This window comes from Oncorhynchus gorbuscha, unplaced genomic scaffold (genome assembly GCF_021184085.1).
Source record: "Oncorhynchus gorbuscha isolate QuinsamMale2020 ecotype Even-year unplaced genomic scaffold, OgorEven_v1.0 Un_scaffold_1600, whole genome shotgun sequence".
NCBI lineage: Eukaryota > Metazoa > Chordata > Actinopteri > Salmoniformes > Salmonidae > Oncorhynchus > Oncorhynchus gorbuscha.
Window position 1 is genome coordinate 27128 of NW_025746332.1, and position 17610 is coordinate 44737.

The 17610-nt window shown below is 45.6% G+C and overlaps 1 protein-coding gene across 1 annotated transcript in view; it reads left to right on the forward strand.

The window, feature by feature from the left end:
• The first annotated feature begins 3073 nt into the window (after positions 1 to 3073).
• The window catches only part of LOC124023344 (nocturnin-like), a 35405-nt gene continuing 20868 nt past the window's right edge, over positions 3074 to 17610 (forward strand). Inside the window, exon 1 of the mRNA XM_046337856.1 lies at positions 3074 to 3427. Coding sequence (XP_046193812.1) covers positions 3094 to 3427 — 334 coding nt within the window. The 5' untranslated portion in view covers positions 3074 to 3093. The remainder of the gene's footprint in view (positions 3428 to 17610) is intronic.

The following is a 17610-nucleotide window of genomic DNA, read 5'->3' on the forward strand; positions in this document are numbered from 1 at the left end:
GGTCAACATGCAGTAGTCTGTCTAGAGGACACAAGTCAACATGCAGTAGTCTGTCTAGAGGACACAGGTCAACATGCAGTAGTCTGTCTGGAGGAAAGTGGAAAAGAACAGAATGTTCTGAGCTCTAATGTTATCCCCTTCTGCCCCTCCTCTTGCCTCTCTTCCTCCTTCACTTCCACTCTCCTCTTCCTCCTTCTCCTCTTTTCCTCCTCTGCTTCTGCTCTTCCTCCTCTAACTCCTCGCAGTAAACAAACACACAGCAGCTTGACTGTCGGTCCTGGCTGATTGTCCTTGGGTCACGGTTTAATACTGGATCCTGGCCTGTCAGTCCTGGCTGATTGTCCTTGGGTCATGGTTTAATACTGGATCCTGGCCTCAGTTCTGGCTGATTGTCCTTGGGTCATGGTTTAATACTGGATCCTGGCCTGTCAGTCCTGGCTGATTGTCCTTGGGTCATGGTTTAATACTGGATCCTGACCTGTCAGTCCTGGCTGATTACACTTGGGTCATGGTTTAATACTGGATCCTGGCCTGTCAGTCCTGGCTGATTGTCCTTGGGTCATGGTTTAATACTGGATCCTGACCTGTCAGTCCTGGCTGATTACACTTGGGTCATGGTTTAATACTGGATCCTGGCCTGTCAGTCCTGGCTGATTGTCCTTGGGTCATGGTTTAATACTGGATCCTGGCCTGTCAGTCCTGGCTGATTGTCCTTGGGTCATGGTTTAATACTGGATCCTGGCCTGTCAGTCCTGGCTGATTGTCCTTGGGTCATGGTTTAATACTGGATCCTGGCCTGTCAGTCCTGGCTGATTGTCCTTGGGTCATGGTTTAATACTGGATCCTGGCCTGTCAGTCCTGGCTGATTGTCCTTGGGTCATGGTTTAATACTGGATCCTGGCCTGTCAGTCCTGGCTGATTGTCCTTGGGTCATGGTTTAATACTGGATCCTGGCCTGTCAGTCCTGGCTGATTGTCCTTGGGTCATGGTTTAATACTGGATCCTGGCCTGTCAGTCCTGGCTGATTACACTTGGGTCATGGTTTAATACTGGATCCTGGCCTGTCAGTCCTGGCTGATTGTCCTTGGGTCATGGTTTAATACTGGATCCTGGCCTGTCAGTCCTGGCTGATTGTCCTTGGGTCATGGTTTAATACTGGATCCTGGCCTGTCAGTCCTGGCTGATTGTCCTTGGGTCATGGTTTAATACTGGATCCTGGCCTGTCAGTCCTGGCTGATTGTCCTTGGGTCATGGCTTAATACTGGATCCTGGCCCGGGAAAACTGTTCTGTGTGTTTACTTGTGGATCATAGGAGGTCCCAAATGGCACCCTATTGCCTAATACTCTGGTCAGAAGTAAAGTACTATATCAGTGGAGGCTGCTGAGGGGAGGACGGCTCATAATAGTGTCTGGGAGAGAATGGAATGGCATCACACACATAGAAACCATGTGTTTTATAGCATTACCACGAGCCTGTCTTCCCACAACTAAGATGCCACCAACCTCCTGTGCTATAAAGGGAACATGGTGCCATTTGAGATGCTAGGTGCTTTATGAAACACAAGGGTGATGAAACATACAGCTAGAGGTAGTAAACTAGGGAGAGGAGGCTGTGTTGGAGCACAAGGGTGATTTAACACACAGCTAGAGGTAGTAAACTAGGGAAAGGAGGCTGTGTTGGAGCACAAGGGTGATGAAACACACAGGTAGAGGAAGTAAACTAGGAAGAGGAGGCTGTGTTGGAGCACAAGGGTGATGAAACACACAGCTAGAGGTAGTTAACCAGGGGAGAGGAGGCTGTGTTGGAGCACAAGGGTGATGAAACACCCAGGTAGAGGTAGTAAACTAGGGAGAGGAGGCTGTGTTGGAGCACAAGGGTGATTAAACACACAGGTAGAGGTGGTAAACCAGAGGGAGAGGAGGCTGTGTTGGAGCACAAGGGTGATGAAACATACAGCTAGAGGTAGTAAACTAGGGAAAGGAGGCTGTGTTGGAGCACAAGGGTGATGAAACACACAGCTAGAGGTAGTTAAACTAGAGGGAGAGGAGGCTGTGTTGGAGCACAAGGTTGATTAAACACACAGCTAGAGGTAGTAAACTAGGGGAAGGAGGCTGTGTTGGATCACAAGGGTGATGAAACACACAGCTAGAGGTAGTAAACTAGGGAAAGGAGGCTGTGTTGGAGCACAAGGGTGATGAAACACACAGCTAGAGGTAGTAAACTAGGGAGAGGAGGCTGTGTTGGAGCACAAGGGTGATGAAACACACAGCTAGAGGTAGTAAACTAGGGAGAGGAGGCTGTGTACCCAATAGAGTAGGGTTTCCCCACTGGGTGCACGTTTAGTTTTTTTCCCAGCACTACACAGCTTATTCAAATCATTAAAGCTTGATGTGAGTTGGTTATTTGAATCAGTTGTGTATTGCTGGGGAAAACCCCCAAAACGAGCACCAAGGAGGGGACCCAAGGACCGAGTTCAGAAACCCTGTGATAGAGGACTAATGCCTTGATCACACTGAGCGCATATTAGTACGAAGCATCATCTGGATATGTGTGCAACAAAAGTTCAACATTCACCTTCTGCTACCATTTCTGTCAAGCCGTCAACGCCTACGTCACCGTGCGCGCAACAAAGAACGCACTGCAAGGCAAACGCAACGTTCCATTGGACACGAGGGTACTTACAGTGTACTAAAACATGCCTAACACTGTCGGTGTGATCAAGGCGGAAGCAAATTCAACTAAAACCCATGCAGTATTTATTTTTAGGGATTTTAAAATGTAATTGTATTCCTTGACTTTTCACAAGTACCACGATAAGCGTTTTATATGGTTGCCAGTGTAAAGAGAGTAATGTTACTTTCAGAATCAGAAGTGGTTACAGAACCTCTGTACTAAGTGACACCCAAACCTGCTTGGCAGCTCTTTCTGTTATTATGAAAGGAGAAGCGGAGTCCCTAGTTACGAAAGAGTCCTTTTTCTGAAGCTGGAGACATTAGGTGTCGCCTTTTGCCCAATCTCATACGGCTCAAGACTACCAAAGAGAAATTAACATCGTTTTTGAATATCTTTTAACTGGTAATTTGATTTGCGACATGTACGTACACAGGGAGATGAACAGTGATTACCCCACAGGTGGGCAAAGCCCCGGTGAAAAAGAGACGGAACCACCACCTGCAAACGCTGCAATCGCCATGTATCATCAAAGTCCTGCGGCGTCACGACTGTCAAGTAGTTTACTGACGCTGCCTAAAGAGTTACCGGCTTTCTGTGCGTCCAACCACGGCATGCTCGTGATGAACCCGGAGTTGCTGAATTCACGTGCCGGTTCTCCTTATTATTCGGAGACACACATCGATAATCTTAACAATAAACGGAAGAAACCTGCGATCAAAACAAGGCAGGAACGCTTCGCAGGTTCCGGAACCGGTGAGTTGGTTTTGTAACAATGTTACAGCACAATCACTCAACGAGTCAGAAAAATGGTGTCTCTACTTTTATCGATCCAAGACTTAAGGCTAAAGTTTGAAATGTTCTCTTACTGATTTAAAGATGGGCATCTTGTAAAGATGTAACTTAGATATCGTAGCAAATTCGGGGGTGGCCCCGATTGGGACTCGAAATCTGGTCAAATCAAACGTAACGTAAACGTTACGTAAAGAGGTCCAAACCTCTTGACGAGGTCGTTAAGTGTTGGGTTCATGTCACTACAATGTAGTTAATTGCGCTGTTGAGAGAAGCGAAGCTGGTAACATTTCTTTGGTCTGACACTACTCTAAAAGCATCATTAGAAAATGCAACAAAGTTATGATTCATGTCCAGTGGTATTGTATCAGGGGTAATCTCGTTTAAACTATAAGAGTATTATATATACATAAATGCCTCCATGTATGCAAGCATGTTTGTTCCACAAATTCCAAACGTCATTCCAATCATTTAACCCCCAAAGCGCTTGCATCACTTCAAAGGCTCTCCTCCGCCTTTCACACGGCAACTGCAGGCTTTTGCTCCAGCCCTACTCTAACACCAGGAGCTGGGTTCATAAATATGGGTCAGGTATGTTAGAGAAGGAGAAACAGCAGACATCCATCCAGCACAGCCTCTGATTTGAAAAGGCTACTCCTGGTTCTCTATCTCACCTTTGCGTGTGGAGGCTTTTGCTCTGGCCCTGCGCCAACATTCCTGAACGGTCATTTACAGAGCTGCTGTTTCTCCCGTTCACCACTAGGTGGCAGTAGAACCCATGTTTTCACACTGACTCATTCCAATGACCTTGTAGTGCAGCTGTTGAAAAGCACAGCGCTACCACGCTTCTCCACACGGTTACACACACATACTGGACACACACAGCACGGTAGGAGTAAGAAACGCACACACAGTGAATCTGCTGAGGATACGATCGCTCCAGTCTGGTAAGTTAACGTTTTCAGCAGTAGCCTGTCTACCAGGATTCTAACCATGTTTTAAAGAACGTTTTCAACAGTAGCCTGTCTACCAGGATTCTAACCATGTTTTAAAGAACGTTTCAACAGTTTCTCAGGACTAACCATGTTTTAAAGAACCAACAGTAGCCTCTACCAGGATTCTAACCATGTTTTAAAGAACGTTTCAACAGTAGCCTGTCTACCAGGATTCTAACCATGTTTTAAAGAACGTTTTCAACAGTAGCCTGTCTACCAGGATTCTAACCATGTTTTAAAAAACGTTTTCAACAGTAGCCTGTCTACCAGGATTCTAACCATGTTTTAAAGTTGAACCTCTTCTACTGTTGGTCCGTTGCTCAACTCTTTCATTTCTCAATCTTTTTCATGGCTCTGGAACAGTTATGTAATAACACCCTACACTCAAGCAAACTGTTTTATTCTCTCTCTCTCTCTCTGGGGATTGTGGGTAAGATTGTTGTATGTTGTTTGATGTACAGTGGTTTGTCAAAGTATTCACCCCCCTTGACATTTTTAATATTTTGTTGCCTTATAACCTGGAATTAAAATAGGTTTTGGGGGAGGGTTGTAAAATCACACAACATGCCTACCACTTTGAAGATGCAAAATATTTTTTTGTGAAAGAAATAAGACAAAAACTGAACTGGAGCGTGCCTCCCCCAAAGTCAATACTCTGTTTAGCCTCCTTTTCCAGCTGACAGTCTCTTAGGGTTTGTCTCTATAAGCTTGGCACATCGAGCCACTGGGGTTTCTGTCCATTCTTCAAGGAAAAACTGCTCCAGCTCCTTCAAGTTGGATGGGTTCCGCTCGTGTACAACAATCTTTAAGTCATACCACAGATTCTCAATTGGATTAACCTCTCTGAACCATCCATCCCGGATCAGGGATCATTGTCATCAGCAACGCTGAATAGCATAGCGCCACAGTCAAATAATATTACTAGAAAATATTCATGAAATCACAAGTGCAATATTGCAAAACACAGCTTAGCCTTTTGTTAATCCACCTGTCGTCTCAGATTTTGAAGTGATGCTTTACAGCGAAAGCAATACAAGCGTTTGTGTAAGTTTATCGATCGCTCAACAAAACAATAAGTACACTTAGCATCAGGTAACTTGGTCACAAATCAGAAAAGCAGAAATTAAATTAATCGTTTTCCTTTGATGCTCTTCGGATGTTTTCACTCACGAGACTCCCAGTTAGAAAACAAATGTTTTGTTCCATAAAGATATTTTTTATATCCAAATACCTCTGTTAGTTTGGTGCGTTATCCCAGGAATCCACCGGAAAGAGCGGTCACGACAACGCAGACGAATTCCAAATTATATCCATAATGTCCTCAAACATGTCAAACTTTTTTATAATCAATCCTCAGGGTGTTTTTCAAATATCTATTCGATAATATATCAACCGGGACAGTTGGCTTTTCACTAGGACCGGGAGTAACAATGGCCGCCTTTCTCTTTTGCGCACAACTCACTCTGAGAGCCCCCACCTATCCACTAACGCAATGTGGTCGTTCACTCTCATTCTTCAAAATAAAAGCCTGAAACTATGTCTACAGGCTGTTGACACCTTAGGGAAGCCATAGAATCTGGTTGATATCCCTTTAAATTGGCAATAGGGATGCATAACAACAGAGGTTTCAAAAACAGGGGCTCTTCCTGGTTTGATTTTCCTCAGGTTTTAGCCTGCAATATCAGTTCTGTTTAACTCACAGACAAAATTTTGACAGTTTTGGAAACTTTAGAGTGTTTTCTATCCTAATCTGTCAATTATATGCATATTCTAACATCTGGTCCTGAGAAATAGGCCGTTTACTTTGGGAACGTTATTTTTCCAAACATTTGCCCCCTAGCCAAACTGCACTGGGCCTTTGACAAACTGCACTGGGCCTTTAACAAACTGCACTGGGCCTTTAAAAATAGTGCCCCAAACTGCACTGGGGCAAACTGCACTGGGGCCTTTAACAAACTGCACTGGGGCCTTCGACAAACTGCACTGGGGCCTTCGACAAACTGCACTGGGGCCTTTGACAAACTGCACTGGGGCCTTTGACAAACTGCACTGGGGCCTTTGACAAACTGCACTGGGGCCTTTGACAAACTGCACTGGGGCCTTTGACAAACTGCACAAACTGCACTGGGGCCTTTGACAAACTGCACTGGGGCCTTTGACAAACTGCACTGGGGCCTTTGACAAACTGCACTGGGGCCTTTGACAAACTGCACTGCCTTTGACAAACTGCACTGGGGCCTTTGACAAACTGCACTGGGGCCTTTGACAAACTGCACTGGGGCCTTTGACAAACTGCACTGGGGCCTTTGACAAACTGCACTGGGGCCTTTGACAAACTGCACTGGGGCCTTTGACAAACTGCACTGGGGCCTTTGACAAACTGCACTGGGGCCTTCGACAAACCGCACTGGGGCCTTTGACAAACTGCACTGGGGCCTTTGACAAACTTGTTGCCCTACACCTTCCTTCAACATGCTCCTACACTTTCCTAAGAAGTGTAGGCCTGCGTGTTGCTACCAGACTCCTGCGTGTTGCTACCAGACTCCTGCGTGTTGCTACCAGACTCCTGCGTGTTGCTACCAGACTCCTGCGTGTTGCTACCAGACTCCTGCGTGTTGCTACCAGACTCCTGCGTGTTGCTACCAGACTCCTGCGTGTTGCTACCAGACTGTTTGCTACCAGACTCCTGCGTGTTGCTACCAGACTCCTGCGTGTTGCTACCAGACTCCTGCTCCTGTGTTGCTACCAGACTCCTGCGTGTTGCTACCAGACTCCTGCGTGTTGCTACCAGACTCCTGCGTGTTGCTACCAGACTCCTGCGTGTTGCTACCAGACTCCTGCGTGTTGCTACCAGACTCCTGCGTGTTGCTACCAGACTCCTGCGTGTTGCTACCAGACTCCTGCGTGTTGCTACCAGACTCCTGCGTGTTGCTACCAGACTCCTGCGTGTTGCTACCAGACTCCTGCGTGTTGCTACCAGACTCTTTCAGACCTGTGTCTGTTCATGGCAGAACTGACATACCCCTTGGGGGTGGTTTCCTGGATAGTGATTAGGCGTTGGATTAAAAAGCAAGCTCATTAGAGAATCCCAATTGAAAGTGCTTTTTAGTCCAGGACTAGGCTTTATCAGTGTCCTGGAAACCGCCACATTTAATTTAGTTTTCTAGAGATGGATAGATGGAACCCATTAGTGGCAACACTGTTGTAGGCTCTGCCCCTTTATGGTGCGGCCGACCTAACTAACTTACTTCATCATTTTAGCCACGAGATTGTAGAATGGTGGTGTGTGTTTGATTTCAGAAGACATTCCCAGCGGGGTTCTATTCTGGAGTTCTACAGACGGAGCCGGAATGTTTTGTAGACAATGGATGGAACAGCTTAGACGTCCTTCTTAAAATGGCATCCCGTTCTCTGTAGGGATGAGACCTGGTGTGAGATGGATGGACCTGCTACGACCTCGAGGTTGTATGATTGTAGAGTGGCTTTGGGAACTGTTGAGTATCTCACATCACGTGTCATTACAAAAAACATTGAGTTCTGTGTGGGCAGTCAAGCAGTATCAGTGTTAACCATCATTTATATAGCCAGCCAATGTGGTCCTAAGGGTCTAGTCTAGCTATATCTAGGGCCTAGTGGAATAGATGGGTCTAGTCTAGCTGTATCTAGGGTCTAGTGGTATAGATGGGTCTAGTCTAGTTATATCTAGGGCCTAGTGGAATAGATGGGTCTAGTCTAGCTGTATCTAGGGTCTAGTGGTATAGATGGGTCTAGTCTAGTTATATCTAGGGCCTAGTGGAATAGATGGGTCTAGTCTAGCTGTATCTAGGGCCTAGTGGAATATATGGGTCTAGTCTAGTGGTATAGATGGGTCTAGTCTAGTGGTATAGATGGGTCTAGTCTAGTGGTATAGATGGGTCTAGTGGTGTAGTCTAGCTATATCTAGGGTCTAGTGGAATAGATGGGTCTAGTCTAGCTATATCTAGGGCCTAGTGGAATAGATGGGTCTAGTCTAGCTGTATCTAGGGCCTAGTGGAATAGATGGGTCTAGTCTAGCTATATCTAGGGTCTAGTGGAATAGATGGGTCTAGTCTAGCTGTATCTAGGGTCTAGTGGTATAGATGGGTCTAGTCTAGCTATATCTAGGGTCTAGTGGAATAGATGGGTCTAGTCTAGCTGTATCTAGGGTCTAGTGGTATAGATGGGTCTAGTCTAGTTATATCTAGGGCCTAGTGGAATAGATGGGTCTAGTCTAGCTGTATCTAGGGCCTAGTGGAATAGATGGGTCTAGTCTAGCTGTATCTAGGGCCTAGTGGAATAGATGGGTCTAGTCTAGCTGTATCTAGGGTCTAGTGGTATAGATGGGTCTAGTCTAGCTATATCTAGGGTCTAGTGGTATAGATGGGTCTAGTCTAGTGGTATAGATGGGTCTAGTCTAGTTATATCTAGGGCCTAGTGGAATAGATGGGTCTAGTCTAGTGGTATAGATGGGTCTAGTCTAGTGGTATAGATGGGTCTAGTCTAGTGGTATAGATGGGTCTAGTGGTGTAGTCTAGCTATATCTAGGGTCTAGTGGAATAGATGGGTCTAGTCTAGCTATATCTAGGGCCTAGTGGAATAGATGGGTCTAGTCTAGTGGTATAGATGGGTCTAGTCTAGTGGTATAGATGGGTCTAGTGGTGTAGTCTAGCTATATCTAGGGTCTAGTGGAATAGATGGGTCTAGTCTAGTGGTATAGATGGGTCTAGTCTAGTGGTATAGATGGGTCTAGTGGTGTAGTCTAGCTATATCTAGGGTCTAGTGGAATAGATGGGTCTAGTCTAGCTATATCTAGGGTCTAGTGGTATAGATGGGTCTAGTCTAGTGGTATAGATGGGTCTAGTGGTGTAGTCTAGCTATATCTAGGGCCTAGTGGAATAGATGGGTCTAGTCTAGCTATATCTAGGGTCTAGTGGTATAGATGGGTCTAGTCTAGTGGTATAGATGGGTCTAGTGGTGTAGTCTAGTTATATCTAGGGCCTAGTGGTATAGATGGGTCTAGTCTAGTGGTATAGATGGGTCTAGTGGTGTAGTCTAGCTATATCTAGGGCCTAGTGGAATAGATGGGTCTAGTCTAGCTATATCTAGGGTCTAGTGGTATAGATGGGTCTAGTCTAGTGGTATAGATGGGTCTAGTGGTGTAGTCTAGTTATATCTAGGGCCTAGTGGTATAGATGGGTCTAGTCTAGTGGTATAGATGGGTCTAGTGGTGTAGTCTAGTTATATCTAGGGCCTAGTGGTATAGATGGGTCTAGTCTAGCTATATCTAGGGTCTAGTGGTATAGATGGGTCTAGTCTAGCTATATCTAGGGTCTAGTGGTATAGATGAGTCTAGTCTAGCTATATCTAGGGTCTAGTGGTATAGATGGGTCTAGTCTAGTGGTATAGATGGGTCTAGTGATGTAGTCTAGCTATATCTAGGTCCTAGTGGTATAGATGGGTCTAGTCTAGTGGTATAGATGGGTCTAGTCTAGTGGTATAGATGGGTCTAGTCTAGTGGTATAGATGGGTCTAGTCTAGTGGTATAGATGGGTCTAGTCTAGTGGTATAGATGGGTCTAGTGATGTAGTCTAGCTATATCTAGGTCCTAGTGGTATAGATGGGTCTAGTCTAGCTATATCTAGGTCTAGTGGTATAGATGGGTCTAGTCTAGCTATATCTAGGGTCTAGTGGTATAGATGAGTCTAGTCTAGCTATATCTAGGGTCTAGTGGTATAGATGGGTCTAGTCTAGCTATATCTAGGGTCTAGTGGTATAGATGGGTCTAGTCTAGCTATATCTAGGGTCTAGTGGTATAGATGGGTGTAGTCTAGCTATATCTAGGTCCTAGTGGCATAGATGGGTCTAGTCTAGTGGTATAGATGGGTCTAGTCTAGCTATATCTAGGTCCTAGTGGTATAGATGGGTCTAGTCTAGCTATATCTAGGTCCTAGTGGTATAGATGGGTCTAGTCTAGCTATATCTAGGTCCTAGTGGCATAGATGGGTCTAGTCTAGCTATATCTAGGGTCTAGTGGTATAGATGGGTCTAGTCTAGTGGTATAGATGGGTCTAGTCTAGTGGTATAGATGGGTGTAGTCTAGTTATATCTAGGTCCTAGTGGTATAGATGGGTGTAGTCTAGCTATATCTAGGGCCTAGTGGTATAGATGGGTCTAGTCTAGCTATATCTAGGGCCTAGTGGTATAGATGGGTGTAGTCTAGTTATATCTAGGGCCTAGTGGTATAGATGGGTGTAGTCTAGTTATATCTAGGGTCTAGTGGTATAGATGGGTGTAGTCTAGTTATATCTAGGGTCTAGTGGTATAGATGGGTGTAGTCTAGTGGTATAGATGGGTCTAGTGGTATAGATGGGTGTAGTCTAGCTGTATCTAGGGCCTAGTGGTATAGATGGGTCTAGTGGTATAGATGGGTGTAGTCTAGTGGTATAGATGGGTCTAGTGGTATAGATGGGTGTAGTCTAGTGGTATAGATGGGTGTAGTCTAGTGGTATAGATGGGTCTAGTGGTATAGATGGGTGTAGTCTAGCTGTATCTAGGGCCTAGTGGTATAGATGGGTGTAGTCTAGTTATATCTAGGGCCTAGTGGTATAGATGGGTGTAGTCTAGTTATATCTAGGGCCTAGTGGTATAGATGGGTGTAGTCTAGTTATATCTAGGGCCTAGTGGTATAGATGGGTGTAGTCTAGTTATATCTAGGGCATAGTGGTATAGATGGGTGTAGTCTAGTTATATCTAGGGCCTAGTGGTATAGATGGGTGTAGTCTAGTTGTATAGCTGGGTGTAGTCTAGTGGTATAGATCGGTGTAGTCTAGTTAGATGGGTCTAGTTATATCTAGAGGAAAAGGGGGGATTCTTGCAAGCTGAAGAAAACCATCCCAACAGTGAAGCACGGGGTGGCAGCATCATGTTGTGGGGGTGGCAGCATCATGTTGTGGGGGTGGCAGCATCATGTTGTGGGGGTGGCAGCATCATGTTGTGGGGGTGGCAGCATCATGTTGTGGGGGTGGCAGCATCATGTTGTGGGGGTGGCAGCATCATGTTGTGGGGGTGGCCAGCATCATGTTGTGGGGGTGGCCAGCATCATGTTGTGGGGGTGGCAGCATCATGTTGTGGGGGTGGCAGCATCATGTTGTGGGGTGGCAGCATCATGTTGCGGGGGTGGCAGCATCATGTTGCGGGGGTGGCAGCATCATGTTGCGGGGGTGCTGCTGCAGGAGGGACTGGTGCACCTCACAAAATAGTTGGCATCAAGAGGTAGGAAAATTATGTGGATATATTGAAGCAACATCTCAAGACATCAGTCAGGAAGTTAAAGCTGGGTCGCAAATGGGTCTCCAAATGGACAATGACCCCAAGCATACTTCCAAAGTTGTGGCAAAATGGCTTAAGGACAACAAAGTCAAGGTATTGGAGTGGCCATCACAAAGTCCTGACCTCAATCCTATAGAAAATATGTGGGCAGAATGGAAAAAGCGTGTGCGAGAAAGGAGGCCTACAAACCTGACTCAGTTACACCAGCTCTGTCAGAAGGGATGGGCCAAAATTCACCCAACTTATTGTGGGAAGCTTGTGGAAGGCTACCCGAAACGTTTGACCCAAGTTAAACAATTTAAAGGCAATGCTACCAAATACTAATTGAGGGTATGTAAACTTCTGACCCACTGGGAATGTGATGAAAGAAATACAAGCTGAAATAAATAATTCTCTCATACTATTATTCTGACATTTCACATTCTTAAAATAAGGTGGTGATCCTAACTGACCTAAAACAGGGAATGTTTACTGGGATTAAATATCAGGAATTGTGAAAAACGTATTTGGCTAAGGTGTATGTAAACCTCCGACTTCAACTGGTTGTGTGTGTGTTATATATATATATGAGTTAATCGGTCTATTAATTTCTACAATTTGGCCCAGTGGTATAGAAATGACATGAGCAGGTAAGCCAGTGGAAAGTTGTCTGGCATTTAAGTGAAGGACACACTGGTATGTACTCTCTCTCACACACACACAGTACACACATAGTACACACACACACACAGTACACACATAGTACACACACACACAGTACACACACACACCGTCTCAGAGAGATGTTCACTCAGACAGTGTCACTTTATCCGTGCGTGACACATTGACATTTCCACCCTGGCAGTGTACTGTGTTCCATCCCCTCTGCTTCTCTGATCTGCCCTTCTCTCTGTCTGTCTACTGCTCTGATCTATCCTTCTCTCTCTCTGTCTGTCTACTGCTCTGATCTATCCTTCTCTCTCTCTGTCTGTCTACTGCTCTGATCTATCCTTCTCTCTCTCTGTCTACTGCTCTGATCTATCCTTCTCTCTCTCTGTCTACTGCTCTGATCTATCCTTCTCTCTGTCTGTCTACTGCTCTGATCTATCCTTCTCTCTCTCTGTCTACTGCTCTGATCTATCCTTCTCTCTGTCTGTCTACTGCTCTGATCTATCCTTCTCTCTGTCTGTCTACTGCTCTGATCTATCCTTCTCTCTCTGTCTGTCTACTGCTCTGATCTATCCTTCTCTCTCTCTGTCTGTCTACTGCTCTGATCTATCCTTCTCTCTCTCTGTCTGTCTACTGCTCTGATCTATCCTTCTCTCTCTCTCTGTCTGTCTACTGCTCTGATCTATCCTTCTCTCTCTCTCTCTCTGTCTACTGCTCTGATCTATCCTTCTCTCTCTCTCTCTCTGTCTACTGCTCTGATCTATCCTTCTCTCTCTCTCTCTGTCTACTGCTCTGATCTATCCTTCTCTCTCTCTCTCTCTGTCTACTGCTCTGATCTATCCTTCTCTCTCTCTGTCTACTGCTCTGATCTATCCTTCTCTCTCTCTCTGTCTCTCTCTCTCTGTCTACTGCTCTGATCTATCCTTCTCTCTGTCTGTCTACTGCTCTGATCTATCCTTCTCTCTCTCTGTCTACTGCTCTGATCTATCCTTCTCTCTCTCTCTGTCTCTCTCTCTCTGTCTACTGCTCTGATCTATCCTTCTCTCTCTCTCTGTCTACTGCTCTGATCTATCCTTCTCTCTGTCTGTCTACTGCTCTGATCTATCCTTCTCTCTCTCTGTCTACTGCTCTGATCTATCCTTCTCTCTCTCTCTGTCTCTCTCTCTCTGTCTACTGCTCTGATCTATCCTTCTCTCTCTCTCTGTCTCTCTCTCTCTGTCTACTGCTCTGATCTATCCTTCTCTCTCTCTCTGTCTACTGCTCTGATCTATCCTTCTCTCTCTCTCTGTCTACTGCTCTGATCTATCCTTCTCTCTCTCTCTGTCTACTGCTCTGATCTATCCTTCTCTCTCTCTGTCTACTGCTCTGATCTATCCTTCTCTCTCTCTCTGTCTACTGCTCTGATCTATCCTTCTCTCTCTCTCTGTCTACTGCTCTGATCTATCCTTCTCTCTCTCTGTCTACTGCTCTGATCTATCCTTCTCTCTCTCTCTGTCTCTCTCTCTCTGTCTACTGCTCTGATCTATCCTTCTCTCTCTCTCTCTGTCTACTGCTCTGATCTATCCTTCTCTCTCTCTCTGTCTACTGCTCTGATCTATCCTTCTCTCTCTGTCTACTGTCTGTCTACTGCTCTGATCTATCCTTCTCTCTCTCTCTGTCTGTCTATCTGCTCTGATCTATCCTTCTCTCTGTCTCTGCTCTGTCTACTGCTCTGATCTATCCTTCTCTCTCTCTCTGTCTACTGCTCTGATCTATCCTTCTCTCTCTCTCTGTCTACTGCTCTGATCTATCCTTCTCTCTCTCTCTGTCTACTGCTCTGATCTATCCTTCTGTCTCTCTCTCTCTGTCTACTGCTCTGATCTATCCTTCTCTCTCTCTCTGTCTACTGCTCTGATCTATCCTTCTCTCTCTCTGTCTACTGCTCTGATCTATCCTTCTCTCTCTCTCTGTCTCTCTCTCTCTGTCTACTGCTCTGATCTATCCTTCTCTCTCTGTCTACTGCTCTGATCTATCCTTCTCTCTCTGTCTACTGCTCTGATCTATCCTTCTCTCTCTGTCTACTGCTCTGATCTATCCTTCTCTCTCTGTCTACTGCTCTGATCTATCCTTCTCTCTCTCTGTCTACTGCTCTGATCTATCCTTCTCTCTCTCTCTGTCTGTCTACTGCTCTGATCTATCCTTCTCTCTCTCTCTGTCTCTCTCTCTCTGTCTACTGCTCTGATCTATCCTTCTCTCTCTCTGTCTGTCTACTGCTCTGATCTATCCTTCTCTCTCTCTCTGTCTACTGCTCTGATCTATCCTTCTCTCTGTCTGTCTCTCTCTGTCTACTGCTCTGATCTATCCTTCTCTCTCTCTGCTCTGTCTATCCTGCTCTGATCTACTGCTCTGATCTATCCTTCTCTCTGTCTACTGCTCTGATCTATCCTTCTCTCTCTCTGTCTACTACTGCTCTGATCTATCCTTCTCTCTCTCTCTGTCTACTGCTCTGATCTATCCTTCTCTCTCTCTCTGTCTACTGCTCTGATCTATCCTTCTCTCTCTCTCTGTCTACTGCTCTGATCTATCCTTCTCTCTCTCTCTGTCTACTGCTCTGATCTATCCTTCTCTCTCTGTCTACTGCTCTGATCTATCCTTCTCTCTCTCTGTCTGTCTGTCTACTGCTCTGATCTATCCTTCTCTCTCTCTCTGTCTGTCTGTCTACTGCTCTGATCTATCCTTCTCTCTCTCTCTCTCTGTCTACTGCTCTGATCTATCCTTCTCTCTCTGTCTGTCTACTGCTCTGATCTATCCTTCTCTCTCTCTCTGTCTACTGCTCTGATCTATCCTTCTCTCTCTCTCTGTCTACTGCTCTGATCTATCCTTCTCTCTCTGTCTGTCTACTGCTCTGATCTATCCTTCTCTCTCTCTGTCTACTGCTCTGATCTATCCTTCTCTCTCTCTGTCTACTGCTCTGATCTATCCTTCTCTCTCTCTGTCTGTCTACTGCTCTGATCTATCCTTCTCTCTCTCTGTCTGTCTACTGCTCTGATCTATCCTTCTCTCTCTCTGTCTACTGCTCTGATCTATCCTTCTCTCTCTCTGTCTACTGCTCTGATCTATCCTTCTCTCTCTCTGTCTACTGCTCTGATCTATCCTTCTCTCTCTCTGTCTACTGCTCTGATCTATCCTTCTCTCTGTCTGTCTGTCTACTGCTCTGATCTATCCTTCTCTCTCTGTCTGTCTGTCTACTGCTCTAATCTATCCTTCTCTCTCTCTCTGTCTACTGCTCTGATCTATCCTTCTCTCTCTCTCTCTCTCTGTCTACTGCTCTAATCTATCCTTCTCTCTCTCTCTCTCTCTGTCTACTGCTCTAATCTATCCTTCTCTCTCTCTCTGTCTACTGCTCTGATCTATCCTTCTCTCTCTCTCTCTCTGTCTACTGCTCTGATCTATCCTTCTCTCTCTCTCTGTCTGTCTACTGCTCTGATCTATCCTTCTCTCTCTCTCTGTCTGTCTACTGCTCTGATCTATCCTTCTCTCTCTCTCTGTCTGTCTACTGCTCTGATCTATCCTTCTCTGTCTGTCTGTCTGTCTGTCTACTGCTCTGATCTATCCTTCTCTCTCTCTCTGTCTCTCTCTCTCTGTCTCTCTCTCTCTGTCTACTGCTCTGATCTATCCTTCTCTCTCTCTGTCTGTCTACTGCTCTGATCTATCCTTCTCTCTCTCTCTGTCTGTCTACTGCTCTGATCTATCCTTCTCTCTCTCTCTCTCTGTCTACTGCTCTGATCTATCCTTCTCTCTCTCTCTCTCTGTCTACTGCTCTGATCTATCCTTCTCTCTCTCTCTCTCTGTCTACTGCTCTGATCTATCCTCTGATCTCTCTCTCTCTCTGTCTACTGCTCTGATCTATCCTTCTCTCTCTCTCTCTCTGTCTACTGCTCTGATCTATCCTTCTCTCTCTCTCTCTCTGTCTACTGCTCTGATCTATCCTTCTCTCTCTCTGTCTACTGCTCTGATCTATCCTTCTCTCTCTCTCTCTCTCTGTCTACTGCTCTGATCTATCCTTCTCTCTCTCTCTCTCTGTCTACTGCTCTGATCCTATCCTTCTCTCTCTCTCTCTCTCTGTCTACTGCTCTGATCTATCCTTCTCTCTCTCTGTCTACTGCTCTGATCTATCCTTCTCTCTCTCTCTCTCTCTCTGTCTACTGCTCTGATCTATCCTTCTCTCTCTCTCTCTCTCTCTGTCTACTGCTCTGATCTATCCTTCTCTCTCTCTCTCTCTCTCTGTCTACTGCTCTGATCTATCCTTCTCTCTCTCTCTCTCTCTGTCTACTGCTCTGATCTATCCTTCTCTCTGTCTACTGCTCTGATCTATCCTTCTCTCTCTCTCTCTCTCTCTGTCTACTGCTCTGATCTATCCTTCTCTCTCTCTCTCTCTCTGTCTACTGCTCTGATCTATCCTTCTCTCTCTCTCTCTCTCTGTCTACTGCTCTGATCTATCCTTCTCTCTCTCTCTCTCTCTGTCTACTGCTCTGATCTATCCTTCTCTCTCTCTCTCTCTGTCTACTGCTCTGATCTATCCTTCTCTCTCTCTCTCTCTGTCTACTGCTCTGATCTATCCTTCTCTCTCTCTGTCTGTCTACTGCTCTGATCTATCCTTCTCTCTCTCTCTCTCTGTCTACTGCTCTGATCTATCCTTCTCTCTCTGTCTACTGCTCTGATCTATCCTTCTCTGTCTGTCTCTCTCTGTCTACTGCTCTGATCTATCCTTCTCTCTCTGTCTCTCTCTGTCTACTGCTCTGATCTATCCTTCTCTCTCTCTCTCTCTCTGTCTACTGCTCTGATCTATCCTTCTCTCTCTCTCTCTCTCTGTCTACTGCTCTGATCTATCCTTCTCTCTCTCTGTCTGTCTACTGCTCTGATCTATCCTTCTCTCTCTCTGTCTGTCTACTGCTCTGATCTATCCTTCTCTCTCTCTCTCTCTGTCTACTGCTCTGATCTATCCTTCTCTCTCTCTGTCTACTGCTCTGATCTATCCTTCTCTGTCTGTCTACTGCTCTGATCTATCCTTCTCTGTCTGTCTGTCTCTCTCTCTCTGTCTACTGCTCTGATCTATCCTTCTCTCTCTGTCTACTGCTCTGATCTATCCTTCTCTCTCTCTCTGTCTCTCTCTCTCTG